At 39.0% G+C, this 20,601-nt stretch overlaps 1 protein-coding gene across 3 annotated transcripts; it reads right to left on the bottom strand.

Moving 5' to 3' along the window:
• Positions 1 to 524: 524 nt before the first annotated feature.
• Positions 525 to 20,447, bottom strand: GASK1B (golgi associated kinase 1B). Of its 3 annotated transcripts, XM_054823387.1 has the most exons (6): positions 18,796 to 18,986; positions 16,923 to 18,204; positions 9,487 to 9,701; positions 5,586 to 5,812; positions 5,158 to 5,287; positions 525 to 3,128 (listed from the first exon to the last, which is right to left on the bottom strand). In XM_054823387.1, the coding sequence occupies exons 2-6, from the start codon at positions 17,914 to 17,916 to the stop codon at positions 3,051 to 3,053; spliced, it is 1,644 nt and encodes a 547-aa protein (XP_054679362.1). In that variant the 5' UTR covers positions 17,917 to 18,204; positions 18,796 to 18,986; the 3' UTR covers positions 525 to 3,050. The 3 variants fall into 3 exon arrangements, with proteins under 3 accessions (XP_054679362.1, XP_054679361.1, XP_054679363.1); XM_054823386.1 differs by lacking the exon at positions 18,796 to 18,986 and adding an exon at positions 20,350 to 20,447 and having other exon boundaries at positions 525 to 5,287; XM_054823388.1 differs by having other exon boundaries at positions 525 to 5,287; positions 18,796 to 19,046.
• Positions 20,448 to 20,601: the final 154 nt, after the last annotated feature.

Raw genomic sequence — 20,601 nt, 5'->3', positions numbered from 1 at the left:
CAACATCTTTGTGTTTCCCATTAGCCTCTCTTGGATCATGGTAAAAATGTAAACTTCAGAGACCAAAAGTTCTTAGGCTACTTTAACTCTGTGTGAGTCGCTATTCCACGTAGAGTTCAGTGTCTTTCTCCTATTCCTGTACTTTCTCATAGTCTATTATAGTTTACCAGTCACTGACCAATACTTCTGTTCTGGCATCATAAATGGGCATGGCCTTTTCTGCTCGACGTTTGTGTACATAGGCGCTGTCAGAATGGCTAAAGAAGGCAGCAAGTACTAACGCTGCAGCTACTGGAAGCTCTGCAGCTATAGTGAAGCAGCTTAGTAAGAAAGAGTTACAAGTCTCGTGAGTAAACAGCTAGAAAATGTTTCCACAGGAAGAGCTTCATAATCTGGCTTGGATTGTTTCTCTGCAGAAGCAGTTTCAAGGGCATAGTTCCTTCTAAACTGTATCTAATGATCCACACATTACATTAATATTTGTTACGGTTTTGTTATTGCAACTTAGAGATCTGAACTGAAAATCTGATTAAGATATTCTTTTATTTTGTATATTCCTGGACATTATATGACAATAGCAGCAGAGATTCAAACAATTCATTACTTGTGATAACACTTTTACTGTTACTAATAAAAGGACAAATAAATTGACTTTTAAAATGCACAAAGTCCAAAAGAAAATGCAAATTCAATAACTAATATAAAACTCAATAAAAACATCTGAGTTGATGTCACTCTGGCAGATTAGCTCAGATACAAACATATTGCTGTTTTTCTCTGCAATTGTAGGTAGAAAACTTTTAAGATTCTACAAATGTGTTAGCAAGGGAAGAGTTAATCCTTTAAGAACAAAAGTTTCATCCATAATAATGTTTTGTTTAAACTTCAACTTCTGTAAACCCGAAATTGGACTTGCCCTCACAAATACAATTCTACATGTAAAGAGCATATTGTATAAACTCTTTATTACCCAAACTGACCATTTTATAGAAACAAGCCAAGCTATATCTACATATACATGTATGTTTGTGTTTGCATACACACACACGTATGAAAGTGTTCCCAGAATTGCTACTGGAAGCTTGTCCCTTAATATACCCTAAATCTGCATTTGCTCATTTGAAACCATGGAATTTATCATTTTTTAATATAGCATGTTATAGAATACACACACAAAAAAAGAAGGAAATTGCTCTCATAGCGCTCCACAAAAATTTTCATGTCCTCAGCTTCTGAAACATTTAAGATAATTAACTTGCTGGCAGGCTCCCGAGGAATTTTATGGCATCTGTGCCTGTGCTACTTATTTTAAGCTCTGTCTTCCACAGTTATGAAATCAGAAAACTCTCTTGATTTTCTTAGTAATTCCATTTCATGTGGTTCTGGCTTTCAGGCAGATTCAAGAATGACATAATCGTCTTTTCCCACCCACAGGTTTTGGACTGTTGCCATTGGTTACACCCTTCCGAGCAATGTGCAACATGAATCTTTGATCCTATATGCCCATAAATGGAAGACAGCCCAGCAAAGATGACTAAAACACAGTTTCTTGGCTTTCTGTCGATCACCACCGTAGGTAGAGTAAGGCTTCTTCGGGTTTTTTCCCATCGGTTAATATTACTTAGGCTACAGCACAGGAATGTCAGTTCAATGTCATGGTGTTTTAAAAGGAAGTGGACTGACTTCCCAATAAATTTACTCCTGTTAGTGAAGGGAGAGCAGATATCGTGAATGTAGTAGCAGCGAATAAACAAGTTCTGCAAAGTGCTTCTTTTGTATTTGTTACTGGATCATTTATGCAAACGCACTCAAAAAGTACAGAATTCTTCATTTTTGTAAAAGAAACTAGAACTTGGCTAGTACGTACTTATAAGCACTATCGCAATCATACTTTGTATTATTAACAATACTGGATTCAAGTACCAAGCTCCACAGCAACAGGATAAACACTATGGAAAAAAGGCACTTTCCAGAGTTTGTTATCAACATTAGAGAATTAGAAGCAATTTACAGTCCAGTCCTACTGCCCAATCTCACAAAGCCTCTCCTAACCTCCCTGTCAGACTGTGAGAGTGTTTGTATGCGTAAGAACTACAGCCTGTCAGCACAGCAGAGAAAGCACAGCCTCCAGCTGCGTGCAGGGCAACGCTAAGGCACCATTGGTAAGGTGAGAGCAGGGTGCAGAACGCCTTGCCCTAGGCCCAAGTTCAGACTGTCAGAGAGGGCAGCATTCCTTTGCCCTTGGAAAGCGTAATGTGCGCAGTAGTGGCACAGCTCAGTCTGCCTTGGCCACTCGCTCTGGACTCACTGGTCCCTGCAACAGTTCTGAGAAGACAGTGCCTTTACGTGCCTGTTTGGTCCATACTGGACAGCGCAGGGAGACACACCCATCCTTCCCCTTGTACTTTCTAAGTCTAAATATTGTTTCGCCCTGCAGATGAGCTCTAATGACGACTTGATCTGGATGCCTCTGCCACCAAAAGTGTCCAGTAAAAAACACCCTTCATTTCCTAAGGACATTCATTTGCAGGATTTGTCCCCAGAAGAGCTGCTCTTTACAGTTATGCTTTTCATGGTTGGTCAAGTTTTTAAGTACTGCACAGCGTCATGGCTACTTGAACCTCTTAAACTCAGGACTACTGAGAGGCATTGCTCCAGGTCAGCTTCAGGGCAATTACTTACTAATTGGAAATTACACTGCTGCTTTAAGAGCTGTCACTGAACGGCCAGGCAAATAAAAAAAGCATGTATCATGCTCAAGGAAACACTAGTCCATGTCCAGATGAAATGGAGAAAAATGCATCAAGTTATTACCATAAAAATAAATGACCTAACTTGAAAAGATAAAAAATATCCTGAATTCTGATTTCTTTCTCTTCTTGGCCAATGCATCAATTCTGGAAAAAAAAATACCATTAGGCAATACGAGGCAATGACTCGGCATCAGGATGTGCAGTCTAAAGATAGAAGAGGAGAAGCCAGAAGGCTGAATTCTCATGGGACTTTGTTTCACGATCAGGTACGCTCTTGTATCTCCACCTGGCCCTCTTCTAAAAGTTCAGTGCAAGCTGAGAGTCGTGCCTTTCTCTCACTGCCAGCAGTGTGTGATGATCCATTTGAACAGGTATCTAGCAGGAAGAAAACTGTGAGATAGGCTAGAAATGAGACAAATTGATCATAACGGTCACCAAAGAGTGGAATTTACTGCAACAGGAATTCCATGTGAAATGGATCCAGAGGATTATTTCTTTCTCTAGGTTCTGTTCACAGTGCAAGCTACAGTAATATTTTTGTTTCTGTGATAGAAATTACCTGGCTAATATGCTACACCATTTTAAGAAAGAGATAATATGAAAATCCTATAAAATTCTCCTTTGATGCTATTAAACAGTCCAAGGCACTCTAAAATGTGTCCTCTCAAGGCAATAGTTAAGTTCTAGGAAGTTTTTACAAATTTATCTGCCCTTTCCTGACAGAATAAAACAAAAGATTATTTAGATGGCCAAGGTCCTAAAATTTTACTAAGTATCTTTAACTCTGCCTATAATGAGATCCATTTCCTCTAGTAATGCAATTATTGTTAATAGCTGTTCTGATACCAAGAAAATCTATTCTAGCTGCAGCGGAATTGCAGTTATTTAAAAGATTACATTTACCCATCCACATTAACATAGACATGAAAAATTTTAGTTTCTCATTAATACCATTATACAAGCACTTTCAAAAATATTTTAAAATCTTATACACTGTATATTTTTTTTTACTATACATAAAGACAAGAGTAGCTATGAAAGTATTCAACTTCTGCCATTATCTCATGGCAAGAATATAATAGATATTTCTCTAGAAAGACAGTATCAGTCTAAACAGATAGATAGAAGGTATATGTCATGATAGACTGTATCAGTTGATATTTTATTTCTGGAGCAGATGAAGATTAAGAATCCAAAGTGCTTATCCAACCTTCTCTAACAACCTGACCTGTGGGAATACTTGGGGTGAGTCGTCAGCTAGAACGATCACTTTGCAGTGGTCAATCTTAATGCAAAACCAGAGCTTGAATTGCTGGCTAGAGCCGAGCACGCAGCACAAACATTTTCGGTGCTGAGTTTAACAACACTCACATCCTTAGTAGGTCTGATTTTTGAAAATATTACAAAACAATATTGTAAAGAGTGTTGCAAAACCAAAATGTACACTTATTTAGCAGCATATTCACACAAAGGTAAAGCTGAATTTCTTTTTTAAAAATTGTGGTAATAAAGGACAATTCTGTGAGTAACACACAGTTAATCAATAGACAGAAAATATCAGATCATCCACCCACACATCAAAACAATGCATACTGAAAACAGTACATTGTAACAAGTGACTCATGACAAATTGTACTCCATATTGAACAGGTAAAAATGTATTTGTCAAATTAATTATAATTGTTAAAGCCATGTTCTCCTCACTCTGTTTTTAAATTTCCCTCATGTCCAGTACAAACGCCTCTGCATTTAAAAGAGTGGAATTTAGTCCTCAGATTTCAAAAGATAAAATAAAATAAAACAAAATAAGCCTTTGAAAATGTTGGCATTTTAGTATTCATAATCAAAAAGACAAAATCCTGTACTAGCTATGTTTCAGCAGGTAGATGCGATGACAGTTTTCATCAATGTACTATGTGCTTACAAATCTCTCTTCCCATTTAAATTTGCAATAAAACTTTTACTAACTTGGACGAGGGAAGTAAGAGTAATCCAGCCTAATGTACTGAAAATCCTGTTGCTAATTTTCAAAGAAGGAGTGTTCATGGTACCTACATCTTACTACATTATTTATTGTACCATTTGTACCATTTGTTTATTTTTCATTTCATTTCACTGGTGACATAGAAGAGACTGCACTGTGTTGAGCTGCAGCTGACATTTAAATGTTGTTTTTACAGCATGTAAGATTTCTTATTTAAAAATAAATGAAAGTTTGGAAAAAATAAAAATTAAATAAGCCTCTGAATTAAATCAATTTTACTGTCAGTTTTTGCCTCATACAAATTTTTTTAAAGACTATGTCTCAGATAGAAACAAGACTGCTTCATTCATTCATGGGTAATACTTTGGCTCCATGTGCATTTATATAAGTAAGAAGAATTTTGGACCTCCTTTCTATTACATCAATAAGCTGTTCGATTCCTTTTCTGCCTCCTTGGCTCTCCCAGTATATTTTGTCAAGGAACAAAGACTGAAGCAACTTCTCACGTAAACGCTGGCTCCTCAGCACTGAAACTGCAGATTCAGGGAATCTGGAAGAGCACAAAGAAATTTATCAGCTTTGCCATCACTCTGAATTGCAATATTTATGTTGTGATTTAGCAATCAAGTCCATGAATATAGACTGCGACTCAGCAAAGGAAGTCCATGCATGCCAAATCATATGCATGCAAATTGTATCTTTTACAGCAGTGGGATTACACATACATTCTTAGACACATCCTGTAAATGTCTTGGTTCAACGTTATCTATTCCAGTAACTTAGGGTCTCATGCTCAAACTGGGAAGAAATTATTAATCTTTTTATAAAGTTAATAACTTAAAACTTACTCATTGATTCCTTGTAGTATTTTGAAGTCAAGATTGTCCTCGTTTCTGTCAAAGAAACCCTTATTGTCTATAAAGGCCAAGTGCCTTCGGTCATGCCTTCTCTGAACTATGTGTGTCAGGTCAACAGCATCCTGATCACTACATTTCAGCTTCAGTCCTTGCTGTACGCAGGAATCCTCCTTGAGAGGTTTGAATCCACAGCAGTTTCTGTCTAGTCGATTATAGATCTAAAACAAAGTAGAGCAGAGTGCCAAGTGAAAACAATATCAAAGTATTTGGGGCAAAGTGTCACTGTAAGACATCGCTCACTAACACAGCTGACAGGAAAGCAAGCTCAGGACAAGTGTAATTAAAGTCAGCGGTGAAATGGCATTGAAGACCTGGTCCCTGTACTTCATGTACTGTTAGAAGCAACTTCTGAGACTGCATATTTTATCCATTTTATAGCCATGATTTGTTATGTCAGTAGAAATTCTTTCAAAATAATGGAAAAATACCACTGTGTAACTGGAATAACAAGGTGGTGAATACAATTCTATTTTTTTTCAGAAGGCTGTAGGTTTTTTTACATTTTCTCCACTGGAGAACAATAGAGATAGCACAGCCTGACACACGGAGAGTCTCCATTTGGTGGGACCTATTAGACTAATAGTACACCAAATAATTGGAAAGATTAGTAAGGGACACAGCAATCCATCAGAAGCTACAAAATATAAGAGGATTTTGCGATAATCACAGAGCAGCCTCCCCGAGTTGCACTGTGGTATATACCTTAATGAAATTACGGCCTAAGCTATTTTTTCCCATGCGAACCCTCGCTTATTCATCACGCAGCACTTAGCCGGAAGGAATACATATGGTCTAACTTTAGCGGTGTAAATGTTAAGCTTAGTCATTTATGTTCCCCTTCATAAACTATGACAAGAACGAGGCTCTCCCAGAAGAAAGGATGCCATTTTAGGGTAACCATCTAATACAGGAAGGATAAATCACTCTTTGAAAGTGCTTCTACCCCTGTTGACTAGATGAGAGTAAATACAAAACATTGCCAGGGCCCTGGGTGCACAAATAGGCCCTGGTTGCCCTGAGCAGCCTCACCTGGGATGTCCACACACCCCACCTCTGCCTGTGGGCCCAGGGCACCATTTAAGCTCAGGCCTGGCACATCAGCCCTTCTCTGAGCCCTTCTGAGGGTGGAGGGTGTGTGCATCTGCTGCTTGCCCTGCTACCTGATGCTCCTGGATTGCTGCTGGGGCTCCTGCTCCTGCCTTGGAGCTGCCTTGTCTGTGCCTGATGCTCACTGGGCTGTTAATGGAACCTGTGGTTTTCGCTGCCCTGCCTGCTGTGGGGCTGCCCTGCCTGCTGTGGGGCTGCCCTCAGCTCCAGCTCATCTCATCTCCCCGGGAGCAGCCTTGCTCCTGCTGGCTGGTGCTTACAGCATGGAAGTCTGGTCTGGCGCAACTAAGGCTTAATGAGTAGCTTCTCAAAGGTAAATAATTTTTTCTGTCTCTGTTTGTTGTGCACTGTTAACTCTTCAAACTGCTTTAAGCATAAAAGTATTGATGTTCACACAAGCCTTCTAAAATTAAAATTTTATTTTTGTGACACCTCAGTGAAATGAACTGTTAGGACCATTCTCCTGACATAGAACTATGTTGCATGTTGAAAAGGCCTCTTAATTTTGTTCATCAAATCAAAGTCTGAGAGTTGGTTTGTTTTTTCTTAAGTATGTAGTACTGTTGCCACCAGTCTTGCTGGCAGTTTGTTTTCAGCTGCAAAAATCCTGAGGGAAGGAATAGTTTTCTCTTTTTCCTTCTCCTTTCATGAGCAGCATTCAGCATCTGCAGGCACTAGAGCCCCTCTTGCTCGCAGTGTTCTAGCTCATGGGATCTCACATTCAAATTATCCAAAGGATTTGCCAAAAAATGAAGCAGAGACCTTCCAGACAGACTCACTTGATGCATAGCCCTAATTCATCTGCACCACACTTCACTGCATGGGTTAAATACACGAGGAGATCATGCTTTTATAGACAGCCCCTTCATAACATCTTGCATTTCAGTGTTAAGACAGAATGATGGGACACTCTGGAATTGATGCTGCAACCTTAATAGTTTAGCATTGGTTTTTGTCGTATATTTATGTACATGAAAGGTCCAAACCCCTAAAATTAAAGAAGCCACTTTACATTTAATGTCCTTATTTTACCTGAGTTCTTGCAGAAGGCAAGTGAAGGTCAGCTATAAGCATTTTTCAGCATGCTCCTATGTTTTATAGCATTTGAAACCAAAGATTAGGAACAGCTATTGTGGGCACAAACCATTCTTCTGAGGGAAGTATGTTTAATAGAGAATACTTTTCACCATTATTCTTTATTTCTGAATGACTCATGAAGCACAGATTTAGTTTTTTGAACTCAGAAGATCTTCTTGGCAGTTTTTGTTTTAGCATCTTCATGTTCTACTGCCGATAAACTTTGAAGTCAAGTCTGAGAGCACCCAGATAAAATTTTAATCTTTAAGAGCCATAAGACCTACTTTCACTCACTTTCTAGTATGCATGTTCTTGTCTGATAGGCAACTGGAGGTATAAATCACTCTGATACCAGCTACTATTCTAAGAGTAATTTGTTTCTTTATTTCATGTACAGTTCAATCCTGTTGGTACAGTTCAGTCCTGTTGTATCTTATTTTAACTGACAGCTCCTTCTGGATAGTAGGAATTCTTTTATGAAGATTAAAAACTTGTCTTAGGAGACCTTAAAATTAGAAATCAACACAGAACTCATGAGAATTTTTAAACTGCTCAACAAGAAGACAATGGCATGAAAACATTAACTGTGACACAATCTGTACTATTCCTACAGGGGCATTACTATGTTTAGCACCAGAATAATCCACATATGACTTTATACCAGTTTCTAAGAATTACTTGTTCATAGTGGGATTAAAGATGGAGTCAGACAAGTGACAATCTAATTTTAGAGAATGTTCTGTTTAACAAGTCTGCAAAAATGTAATTAAAAAAATTGGAAACATCCCTTCACCCTAGAACAGGACTGAGAATGACAGGGATAGGCTATGCATAAACCAAGTCATGATCTTTATATTTCAAGAAATGTAACTCTATAAAAAGCTGAATTACATGAACAACCAAACACAGTGCATAAAACTAGTGCTTGCTGCAGTTTTAAACAAGCCAGTAAGTGCTGCAGGAGGCTCAGTCACCCGGACCTGTCTGACAGGCAAAGACAATTGGAAGTAGTGCCATATCTCAGGAAGCCGTAAAATTAACTTCCAGCCAGGTGGTTCAGTTCAGTCCTTATTAGTACAGGGAGTGTATTAATATTCTACGACATAATTGCTGCAACTGTCACCACACATTATGATACCACTGGGCAGAGCCCTAGTTTGGTGTTATTTAGAGAGCTAATGATTATGTGCAATACCTAATTGAAGAAGAGCAGTCATGTCATTCATCAGTTGCTGCTCTACTCTTTCCTTACTAAGTCACTGGCTAGGTTTTTAGAAAGAAGGAAAATCAGCCACTACAATTATCTAGATCCAGATGTCAGCTGACCAAACCCACTTAAATTATCCGTGGGGACTGGGGAGGTGCAGGAAGGACCACACAGTAAAAAAAAAAAAAAAGAAAAGAAAAAACCCAACAGATTTACAATTGTGAACATAGTGAAGAGCTATGTTTGGTGAAACAAGGAGCCAAGGAGAAACAGTATGCCTGCCTCAAGGTGAAGTAAAACAAGATATCTCAAGACAAAAGCCTTTGCTTCCTCTTCCCCATTTTAAAAAAAAAGGAAATAAACTAAAATTACTTTTCTAGGAGTCCCATGTCTGCTCATGTGACTTTTGAGGCAGATAGTTGCATTCAGTAAGTGTTTTACCTGCAGAAGAAAATCAAAGAGTGCCATCTTGGACCATTCATGATGATGGATTTCAGTACAGCCCCACTCAGCTTTGGGAACTTTACCATTCTGCCAGCATCTCTGCTTCAATAGTTGCTGATATCGCCCCCAGGTTAATCTCACTGAAGAATGGGTATTATTATCTGTTGGACTCAGTGAGGAATCCCAGAGAATAACAGGACAGGCTTGACCATCTGAAAAAGGAAAAACAGATCATCAGTATAGTGTAATACTGTCAGACTTGATCATTCTTTAGATGTTGCCTAAGCATCAATAATTATACCATTTTACAGATGTGGCAGGAAAAATGCCCAGGGACTAATAACTTGACATCCTTTGGTTACTGTGGTCTTATTCCACATCTAAAACCAGCCACCACAGGAATGGAAGAAGCACAGACACTCTAAATGTCTTTGGTGTATGGAAGGCTTTCTATATTTGAAGAGACTGATGTACAAAATCGTATACTAAACCAGACTATTAAAAGGTTTATAGGTAGATTAAGAGCCTGCAATGCCACTGTGAAGCAACAATGTAACTTCTCTCTGATTCCAGTGAACCGATGATGATTTACAAGACCTGAAAACTTACATCAAAGTATTTTTTGCATAGTGGGCACAGAAACACTAAAATTCCTACACTCAAACTAGATTTATTTTGTTACCTTTAGTCTTTTAGGCCTATAATGTATGATTTCACAGTTCTGAAATGATATGAGAATACTAGAGAGTGTGAGCTTAGCATGAATAAACACTTTGACAAGTGGGTTGTTTGGTTTTTTTTACCCAGATATAACATGATACCTATTTTGTATGGCAGCTACTTTGGCCAAATTCTTTAATTCTTCTGCGTAAAGAATATTCTGCTCTTCCCTGAAACTAAGTCAAGGGCCTTAGCTTTGGTGAATTCAAGTGTTCAGAGCTCTTAGTGGGAAGAAACCTTGGCAAAGAATTTAAAATGAGCTCTCCCTGTATAAGAACTGATAAATACATTTCACCCAATATCAAGTAATAGGCATATCTATCTTAGGAAAGTGGAACTCTCCTTTTCATTGCTGATGCAATGCTGCTGCTGCCTTAAACTGTCAAGGACCCAGGACTGACTGTGGCTTGTACACACATTAAAACAAAGAAATCCTTTCTATTTTTGGGTGGAGACAGAAGACCAAAATATGATGTCTCAGTACAGAGAGGAGGAACCATTTAACTACAAAGCTGCTATTTACTAAATAGCAAGTGTTGGAACATGTACAAAGCTTTAAAATTTATTTTTATTCATCTTGAAGGTCAATGAACCTAAAGTTCACACTACTGTACAATTTATTGCATATTTAAATGCAGCCTGAATTGTCTCTTTGTCTTCCACATGCCCAAGGAGTCAGAGATGCATCTGAAAAGAAACTTTCAGAGACTTGCATGAAGGCAATGAGATCCACAGCACCACATTTGATATGAAGCTTTCAGAAACTTGCATGAAGGCAACGAGATCCACAGCATGTTCTCCAGAGGCAAATCAGAGAATAGCACACAGAAAACAGGTATCGGTGCCAACGGCAAGCTAAAAGCTGCTAATGTGAATGCCCCATCTGTAAGCAGCAAGAACTGTTAAAAACAGATCTCCATACAGCTGAAGCAAAAAGCAACTTGTTCAAAGGATGCTGATTGATCTAAAACAACTGGTAAGAAATTATGTTTGCCCATACCTAGCAGTGAATCGTGTAAAGATCCATCTTGTATTTGCCAACCGACCATGATAGGCCCCACACGCAATCAAGCCCAAGAGAAAAACAAACTCCTCTCCAAAACCAGAATGTACTTGACCTTCTCTCTGCCACAGCTTGCATATACAAGGTAGTCCTTCTCAAGCCAACCCAATGTGCAGCTCCATCACCTCTTTAACTTTCCTCCCAGTAGCCCAATGTTTCCTTAGGAACACAAAGTGTCCTTCCATTAGGAACGTCAATCTCTCTTTCACTAGGATCAGTACTGCCTTTATGAGCACCATGCTCCATGCTTTCCTCTGCTGAAAAGAAGTGCTGAGCACTCCTGTAAACCAGGCTTCTCCTCTACCAAGGTGCCTTAATAAGGATTTAGGAAATTCATTTGGGAAATCCTAGCCATTTCCCCATCTCTCTTGCTCTGGCTCCATCACCTACACTGTAGATGACTTCAGCCAAGTCAAGCCAACTATCGGCTAAGCTTCTTTTCCAAGCCAGTTGGAGAAAGTCTGCATAAGCATTGGGAGCTGTCATGAAAAAGGACAGCTTTCTTCAGGACCAGCTCTGATCTATTATTTTTATATTTCTAACAACAGCTTATGTAACTCTTCATGAATTCTTCCACAAACCAAATACATAAATGGTCTTCTAACAAAACAAACATCTCCTGTCTACCCAAAAGGGACATGATAAACAATAGTAATATAAATACTTAAAAGATGTGAATAATATCTTGCCAGTTTCCATTAAGATACAAAAACATTTTTAAAAGACCAAGGCTAAATACAGGAAATGTTTGCATTTCAGAGGAAATGGGAGCAGAAAAGATGAGCCAAAATAGAATCTTTCAACTTTGTAATATAAATTGCATTACAGGAATATGAAACGGCAGCTTCAGTAAAGAGCAGTGATTCAAAATTTTGACACTTGTAGGAAAAACATGAAGATGCTGAATTAAAGCAGATAAGGGGTCTGAGTCATAGTTGCATGAATTGGCATGACCCCACTGAAATCAGTGGAGCTTTTCTGATTCACGCCTCGTGAGGATGGGGCTGAAGTTAACTGAATGGTGAAAAGTAAGGCCTGACTAAGAATCAGAGCTTCCAGTTTGATACAGTCAAAGCTGAAGACACATCAGAATACGTCCAGTGTGTTCTGCATGCACTTCTTTCCTAATCAGCTTTATATATCAACATAAAGGGCTACTGCTTTTCTATTGCTGCAGCTGCATTGCACTGAATTCTACCCAAAGCTGACTGACTTAATTTTATTTTTGTCTGCCATTTTAGATTTACAGATCTACTTAATTATCTAAAGATGATCTGCAAAATTACATGGGAAAGATTTTTTAAAACTTCTGTTGGAACAGCTTCCTAGTAATTCATATAGATTTTTAAACATAAAAATATTTCTAAAAATTTCTTAGGCCCTTTGGAGAAACTGTCCCAGGATATCCTAAGTTGAATAAGCTCACACAGATGAAACCTCAGGCTGTTGAGATTAGACTACCTCTAGGTACTCAAACTGCTTCATGTGAAGCTAGGTAATGTATCACTGCATGGCTTCTTCAACATAGGCATCATCTTTCTTAGATATCCACACCACTTCAAAATAGTCTGTATGCTTCATGACCACAAAGATGCTCTTGCAAAGGTTACTCTTCCATCTTGTGCTCTAATTTGTATCTACAGCACTTTTTCTAACTTCCTCAAAAGAAAATATTTTCAAACGTGCCCATGAAAGCATCATTAAAAAAAGCAAATCTTTCATGAGGTAGTTAAAGCCCTTTCTCAAACTCCTCACTGTTCACTGTAAAGCAGTACAGCTTACCACTGATGCATTTGAAAGAAACACGTATTATCAGGAGAGGGTAATTAGTGTAGAAAGATGAGAGGGACGGACATACAGAGCGTTACTTGAATTTTAAAGCTTAATATTAAGTTCCAAGGAAAAATATAAGGGACAGAAGCAGAAAGCAGAGAGAAATTGGCCATTTATTTTTTTCTTTCTTCCCTCTGCACCTTATTTGCAATGTTTCTGTCCCGCGCTCATACAGATGTCAGAATTAAGGAATGCATGAAATGTGCGTCAGCTGCTCTCTGGACTATGGACTGCATTATTGACTATACATGAACTCTTCCACCCAACAAAATATTGGAAATATGCCCTCTGGTACCCTTCTGAGAGGTACAACACTATGGTATAAGTTGTTTGGGTTGACAGAAAACAGGACAGATAAATTGAAGCATTTTGGAGCATTCTGAATGCATAAGGCAGCGTTAGGTTTTTCTGAGTCTTTTCCCTGACATTAGTGGTTCACACTGTCTTTGCCTGCTTTCGCATAGCTTCTGGTGGGATGGCAAGGGCAGGCTGACAGTGCAGGGTATACCAGGGAAAAACCTATGGCTCTATTTATCGTCATGTAGAGGACAGTAAAGGAAAATGACAAGTACAACCAGTGGAGCCATTTATCACATGTCATTCATCTATTTGCACTAAACCAACCATGAAAGATGTTACTTGAAAGAAGAGTTTCTTGCATGTTTTAAGAAAAAAAGTGGTTCTGGATAAATTGTGGGTTCAATCTTTAGCTAAAAAAAGCCCAGCTGAACTGAGTACACCTTTGCTTATTCTTCTCCGCACAGGATAAACATATTTAGCCAAACATGATATCAGAAGACCAGGGGGTAAGAGGGCTGGTTGTCAGGCCCTCAGCAAGTAGTGCAACAACATTTCATAGCAATAGCTGTGTATTTTGTACCAAAAGCTGAGTAAAGAGCTCAGCCTTGTTGCTACGACCCAAGGAGCCAGAGTCTTATCCCTACAGCTGCCAGCTGCAACACAGGAGCAAGCCTGCTCCAGCCCATGTTACTCCAGTGGTAGCTCAAGCCCTAACAAACACTGACATCGTCCTACCCTGCAAATGCTGAGCTAGAGGCAATACATGCAGTCATTTTACTTAGCTTCTGTGCAAATTAAGGTAGAGCTGTGACACCAAGCCAGTCACTGAAGTCTCTCCTGTTCCTCAGGTTAGGGTGATCAAATAATGAAGATTCTCAGTCCTGCAGTATTAATGTGACCATCCCAAAACTCAGACACACAAGGGTCAGCCTCCATTTTCTTCACAATAGACACAGTTTTAAAATTATTTCTCGGTGTTTTACAGGCTTATCCTTCTGTCTTTATAGGTGTTTTGGAGCTCTGGACATTTTTCAGGCTTATCCTTCTTTCTTTATAGGTGTTTTGGAGCTCTGGACATTTTTCACGCATTGTAGATAGCAATGGGAGTATTGAATGCCTGCTTGCATATGCCCAGAATCATGCTCTTTTAGTCTGTAACACTGAACTCAAAAGGGCTTTGCCCAACTGTACTCCCCAGGCTTTTTACGTTTGGCCAATTCATTGCAAAAAATACCAGTGAAAGAGTTAGCATACCTAATTTTTCCATCCATGATGGAAAAAATAAGATAATCTATAAAAAATTCACAGTTAACACTTTAAAGGTTTTACAATTAAGTAGGGAAGGTAACGGCAGCAGACAGAGGACTTGCATACAGTATTTTGCTAGACTTTAAAAAAAAAAAAAAATCAGGGGGGATTAGTGGGAATAGGGGAAACAGAACCTGCACAGGGATTTACTAAGCGGTGCTTTGAAACTGCTTTTGACAAAATGAATGACAGTTTTGAAAAGCCCATTTTTTAAGATTTTAATGCTACATCAAACATGTCTTGTTATATCACATCACAACTGAAGCAAGCTAAAGGGATGTGTCAGAGAGAGAGAGATGTCAGCCCAGAAATTATGTACATTCACACATGCACAGTCTCTAATCCTGCATTGCTTTCTTTCCCATATGAATAACCATGATTCACACAAGCTGCCCTGTAAAAAACTTTGCATACAGCACTCACCTAATCTTAATTTAAATGCATACGGGTTACAGAAATTATCTCACTAATTGTTCATATTATTTTTAAGACTATATTTTGTTCATTATCTCAACACAGATGTTTTCCAGATTATGCCAAACACAATCACGTAAATAGTAATGAACTCAAGTAGATATTAGGCATCTGAGCTCCAGAATATTTCCAGGCTAAAGAAATGGAGAGAGACAAGGTACAGTAACTGTTCCAAATGCTCTGTTCACCCTTTAGCTGGAAAAAATGAAGTGGGACCAAAATAATGCTATTTCTCTTCTCATCACCTAGCAACGCTCTTCATGCTACAGGAACATTGCCAGTTATGAGGAAAAGAAAATTAAAGAGGGCAGAATGACTCTCTCTGTCCCAGACAGTCCCAAACATACTGTAAGTGACAGACACTGAGCGATACGATGCACAATTAGCCTAATAGCAGTTTTCAGAGGCTTGCAGTCTGTCATCTCTGCAGCCACACCGTGCTGCAGAGTTCCTCCAACTGAACTACCTTAATGCCTTATGACAGCTCTATAGCAATAAATCTTGTTCCTAAAAATAAACTAGGCATAATGTATCTTCCATGCTCTGCAAGTATGAATAATATTCTGAAACCTCTAAACTGTTGTTCCTAGAGATTCATTCACATTGTTGTACAGGCTGCTGAAGGAAAGGTTTACAAAGCAGGAAGGAATCAGAGATCACTGGGTCATCTTCCTGCTATCAGGCTTTACAAAGTCATTCTTGCATTACTTTTTTTTAAGAAACTCAGAGTGATATAAAAACATTTTGTATAAGCTCATTTCAGCAGCAAGAAATGAACAGCAAAAACATAGCTTGCCACTTTAGCACTGATGCATTAAAATGCAACGTAGTTCTTTCGGATTGTGATTTGTGACTCTACAAAAATAACAGTCAGGCTGAAGGCATATTCAACAAGATAGCAATGTTAGAAATGAACTTACTTCTAGCTCACATTACATGTCTGAAATCTACCTTTAATTTCATGAAAGGATAAAAATTATTTTTTTTATTTAAAACTTTATACCTATCATGTAACAGGCATATTGAAATATTTACTGTGTATATTTTTGTCTGCATAATATATAGATGTGTGTAATGAACCTCAAAATATACAACAGGATTCACTGAAATGTAGTTGGTTTTTCTTTTAATTACCAGAAAGAGGGAAGCACTTTTTTTTTAATTTTTTCAGTTCCCAGAGGTATTAGTACCATGAAAGTAGCATCAAGCTTTTACAGGAAGTCCCCCTACCTCTCAGAGTAGGTTATCTGACTAAATACAAACCCTCTGTCCTACTACCTGAGAGGTGAGTTCTTGTACTCACTTTCAGCAATATTTTATTGAATTCAAATCTAAAAGATGAGAGAACTTAAAAAAAATCAGAAATACCCATTGAATCACAGGGTATTCTGGAATTTCTTCCACCAGTTTCACTTCAGGCAGTCTGTACAATGTCATGCAATCTACAGATGACTCCCTCTTTTTTTCTCATTCCAGACTCTCATGGAAGAGAAATTGTTACTGCCCTCAGCAGCCCAATGGTATTTGATCTAAACTTTGGGGCACTGCATCCTTCAAACAGGATAATTGCACTGCAGAAATTACACACAGATACCAGCTTTACTTCCCTGTAACGATGGGGTTAGTTCTCAGGCCCGCAGGAGTTAAAGGTAGCTGCTGTGCTGCAGTTAACACGGGAGGGGGAAAGAAACCTCAGCATCCCACCTGCAAGCTGAAAGCCATAGGAATGTGTTACCTTGGAAGAACTCGGATCTCCTGCTCACAGAAGGTAAGCTCCTGTTCAGCCCCAAGATCCTATCCAAATGAAAGGCAAACACCTCACTCATGTCGAGAGGTCTTTTGATGATGCCACAGTGTCCCTGGTCACAAGCAGTTCCTGTGGCACTGGGACCCCCTGCAAAAACTACCAGGACTGCTTTGTGAGAAGGTATTTCTTGGATGCTCTCTATCTCAGAATCTGCCAGCATGCGCATGTTTAGGATGTCTTCTTTGCTCAGCCAAGAGGGAGAGCTCTCGCTGTAAATCCTGATATTGCTTTCCTCAGGCTGGGGCTGTGCCTTTATAGCTCCAGAAATGCCCCCGGGTCTCTGGTGGCCCCTCTCCCTGATCGCCATTCCTTTATGCCTGTGATCATCCAGTTGCTGCTTTCTCGCCTCCAGAACTATTGCTGTTCTCATTGTGCCCGCGGCACGTGTGGCCCTCCCCAGCTGTTGGGCAAAGGCCTCTTCCCGGCCCATAAAAGCAGCTTTTGGAAAGTGTTTCCCGTAGGACAAAGGGGTTGCATGTTTCTTCCTGCGCTTTGGCTTCACTGTGCCTCTGATATTGGCAGGCTTGCTGCGCTTGGACCGCAGGGTGATATAAACTACATTGGGTGGCAGCAAGGTCCCATTGCTACCAAGGTGGGGTTCCTGGAAATTGGGTGGTGACAGGGTGCCATCCAGTGGGATGCCCAGAAAAGGAGTTTGGGCTGCATCTTGGAGACTTCTGGAACTGATCTTTTGATGTCCTCTGTGCTGGGGTAAAACATGACCCACTTGACTGACGAGGAATCCCAGGTAGATCACACATGCGGTGCCCACAAGCAGATTCCTCCTTGTCCTCGGGCGCCTGCAAGTCCAGAGCCTCAGCACCCGTGGGGGGCACAGGCAGCAAATAAACAAGTTTTTGATTTTACTGGGCTGATCAAAGGTGGTCATTTCTCTAGTGAATCCACATGATGAAAAGAGCATAAAGTCTTCCGTACTTTCCAGCCAGGATGATGATGCATGATTTCCCTTCCCCAATTTCTATTTCTCCTTTTCCAAATAGCTTCCAGCATGGGTGATGGACAGAGGCTACTGATATGCCTGGGAATGTGTTTAGTACTAAGGATGCCGACACTCCACCTTCTCAAGCCGTTAAATTCTTATCAGCCACCACAAGGGAAGTGATTGGCTTCAGAGAATGAATGGAGCCAGCTACGTAAGCAAAGTTTACTGACTTGTAGTCTAAACTATCTGAAGTATCTCCTTTGCAAACTGCAAAAAGAAAAGAGTAGTAGCATTTCATTTCTTTACTTACATATGGCATCTGTGGTTCTATATTTTTAAGAGACAGAAGTTCTAGATGAGACAGTATGCATCTAGAAATTTGTCAGTATACATCTTTCACTTTCTCACAACAGTATAAATTAAACACCAAAATCATGAAATACAGGCTCAATTTGCAATCTCAGCTAGCTGTAATCCAGCATTGGAAGAACCCAGATCATTATCATCTTTTTCTTATGAGACAAAGTCTTCACTAAACCTCATGTTATGGAAGTGCTGTAAATTATACAATATTAAGTACAAGTAACTGTAGCAGTTAAATATGCCTATATTTACTAATAGAAAAATATATTAGCAGTGCCATGTTTCCCTAGCTGAATATAAATACAGTTCACATTCATAAACAGACATTAAAGATGGAAGATGGTTAATTCTCCTCACTCTTGTGAAGCCATAAATAGGATCTAGCTATATTTTTTTAAAATAAAATGACAGTGGCTTATATATCCTTTCAAAGAAACAAAGACAGAATAAGTGCACATTGTATATATATTGTTATAAAAATATAAAATCTCTTACCTATTCAGCTTGACACATCCTTTGTTCTGGTAAACTCCTTAGGTTAATAAAAGTAACTTAGAGCTGACGTTCTCAAAGTATTCTAGCACATATTTCAGTTTTAAGTATGGTTCACATTTAGGTATTTCATTGCAAGCTAAATGCTGTTTGGAAGCTAACCGTATTGAGAGGTGGCTTGCATTTGAACTGCTATAAACTTACATGAACTTCACGTTATTAAAAAAAAAAAAAAAAAAAAACACCCAAAAAAACCCCAGCAACCCCCAGCAACTTCTATTTTAAATTCTGTCATGAAAAGTCCTGTGAGGTATGTGCCTTCCAAAAGTGCATTCCATCCATTTCTAACTCCTGAGGGCCCTCTAGTGCACTGCACGCATATGTACTGAAGAAATTCCCATTTTCCACCTTTTTTAAAATTTAAAATAAAAAAGCCCTTCTGAATTTTAGAACATTTGGGAATCCTATGTTCTTGTAATGAGAAGTGAAAAACAGACAGTGGCTTTTAAAATGCTGTTAACATGCTATTAAACAGCTCAGGGGCCTTTCCTATTTGTGCTTTCCAAAACGAGGCATAGCATAGTCGCTATACAGATGGAAAAGCTGAGGCAGGGAGATGTTAAGGGCTTGCGCAGAGTTAGCAGTGAGACACTGGCAAAGCTCTGACTTCTGACTCCTCGCCTAGTCTAAGTACAAAATAATAAAAGTTATATGTTCACTGTAATTCAAGCTAATGAAGATTTTCACTTCTCCGTAATTAATACTAAGGGGAATAGACAGTTAAGGAATTGGTTTATGTTCCAGATGGGTCCAATGTGAATTTATAAAACTTTGTGAGTGGATTTTTTCACTGGCCATCACTTTACTTTTTGTCAAAATGTGTACTATTAAGATTTCAACATCTGTGTCTGTTACCAGGAAAAGAGCCTTCATATCACCTGCTTTTTCCAAATCTGAGTTCTTGGAGGAATAGGATTTCTAAGAAATCTCTCTGGCCACTTAAGGTCTTCTCTCTCTTTTTTCTTTTTTTTATTTTTTTAGTTCAAATTTGACTGAAGGGACATATGCCAAAGAAAGAAGATTAATTCAAAAAGCTCCAGATAAGTGTATCAATAAAGTCAGTACAGATGTGGCTACTGCTGCTTAACATTTTTTATACTTTAAAGAAGTTGCCAGAGATGGACATTATTAAATCAGCCTTAGATGCCTGAGGGTCCCTCTGAACGATGGAGGGTCATTAGTGAGCGGTTCCAGTTTAGCAGCCGATTTGACCAACAGACACCATACATGGCTGACAGTGAGAATGGCCTCCTGTATCCTGTTTAATAATGGTGCAAAGTGAGTGCAAAATATCAGCAAAGTTATATGGATAAAACCAGGGCAAATAAGGGTAACTGGGTATTGCAGCCTGAGTGCAAAATTTCACCCATAGCATATTTACACGTACGCATGAAAGAATTTTTTGAAATGTCTAAGATAAGCCCCCCACTCTAAGAATAAATAATGGAAAGTAAACAGATCTTTTAATTGCACCTCCTGGATTCTGTTTTGACTTACCGCTTTTTTTGACAGCAAATAATTCAGCATTAATCTTTTACCCCACTATATTTCTTCCAAGTGTCTTAGAATGACTTTGGGTTTTTTCACTTTGTTTTGCTAATGTCACAGTGTTCCCGAGTTAGAAACGTACCACAGTGCAACAGTTGTTTTCAAATGCCCAGTTCTTGCATGCAGACAGCGCCATGACCTGTCCGTTACAATCAAGCAGTGCCGAAACACAGACCATTCCAGGTGCTAACAGCTTTCCTT

The sequence above is a fragment of the Grus americana genome, chromosome 4 (assembly GCF_028858705.1).
Source record: "Grus americana isolate bGruAme1 chromosome 4, bGruAme1.mat, whole genome shotgun sequence".
NCBI lineage: Eukaryota > Metazoa > Chordata > Aves > Gruiformes > Gruidae > Grus > Grus americana.
This window is presented reverse-complemented; position numbering and strand designations above follow the sequence as displayed.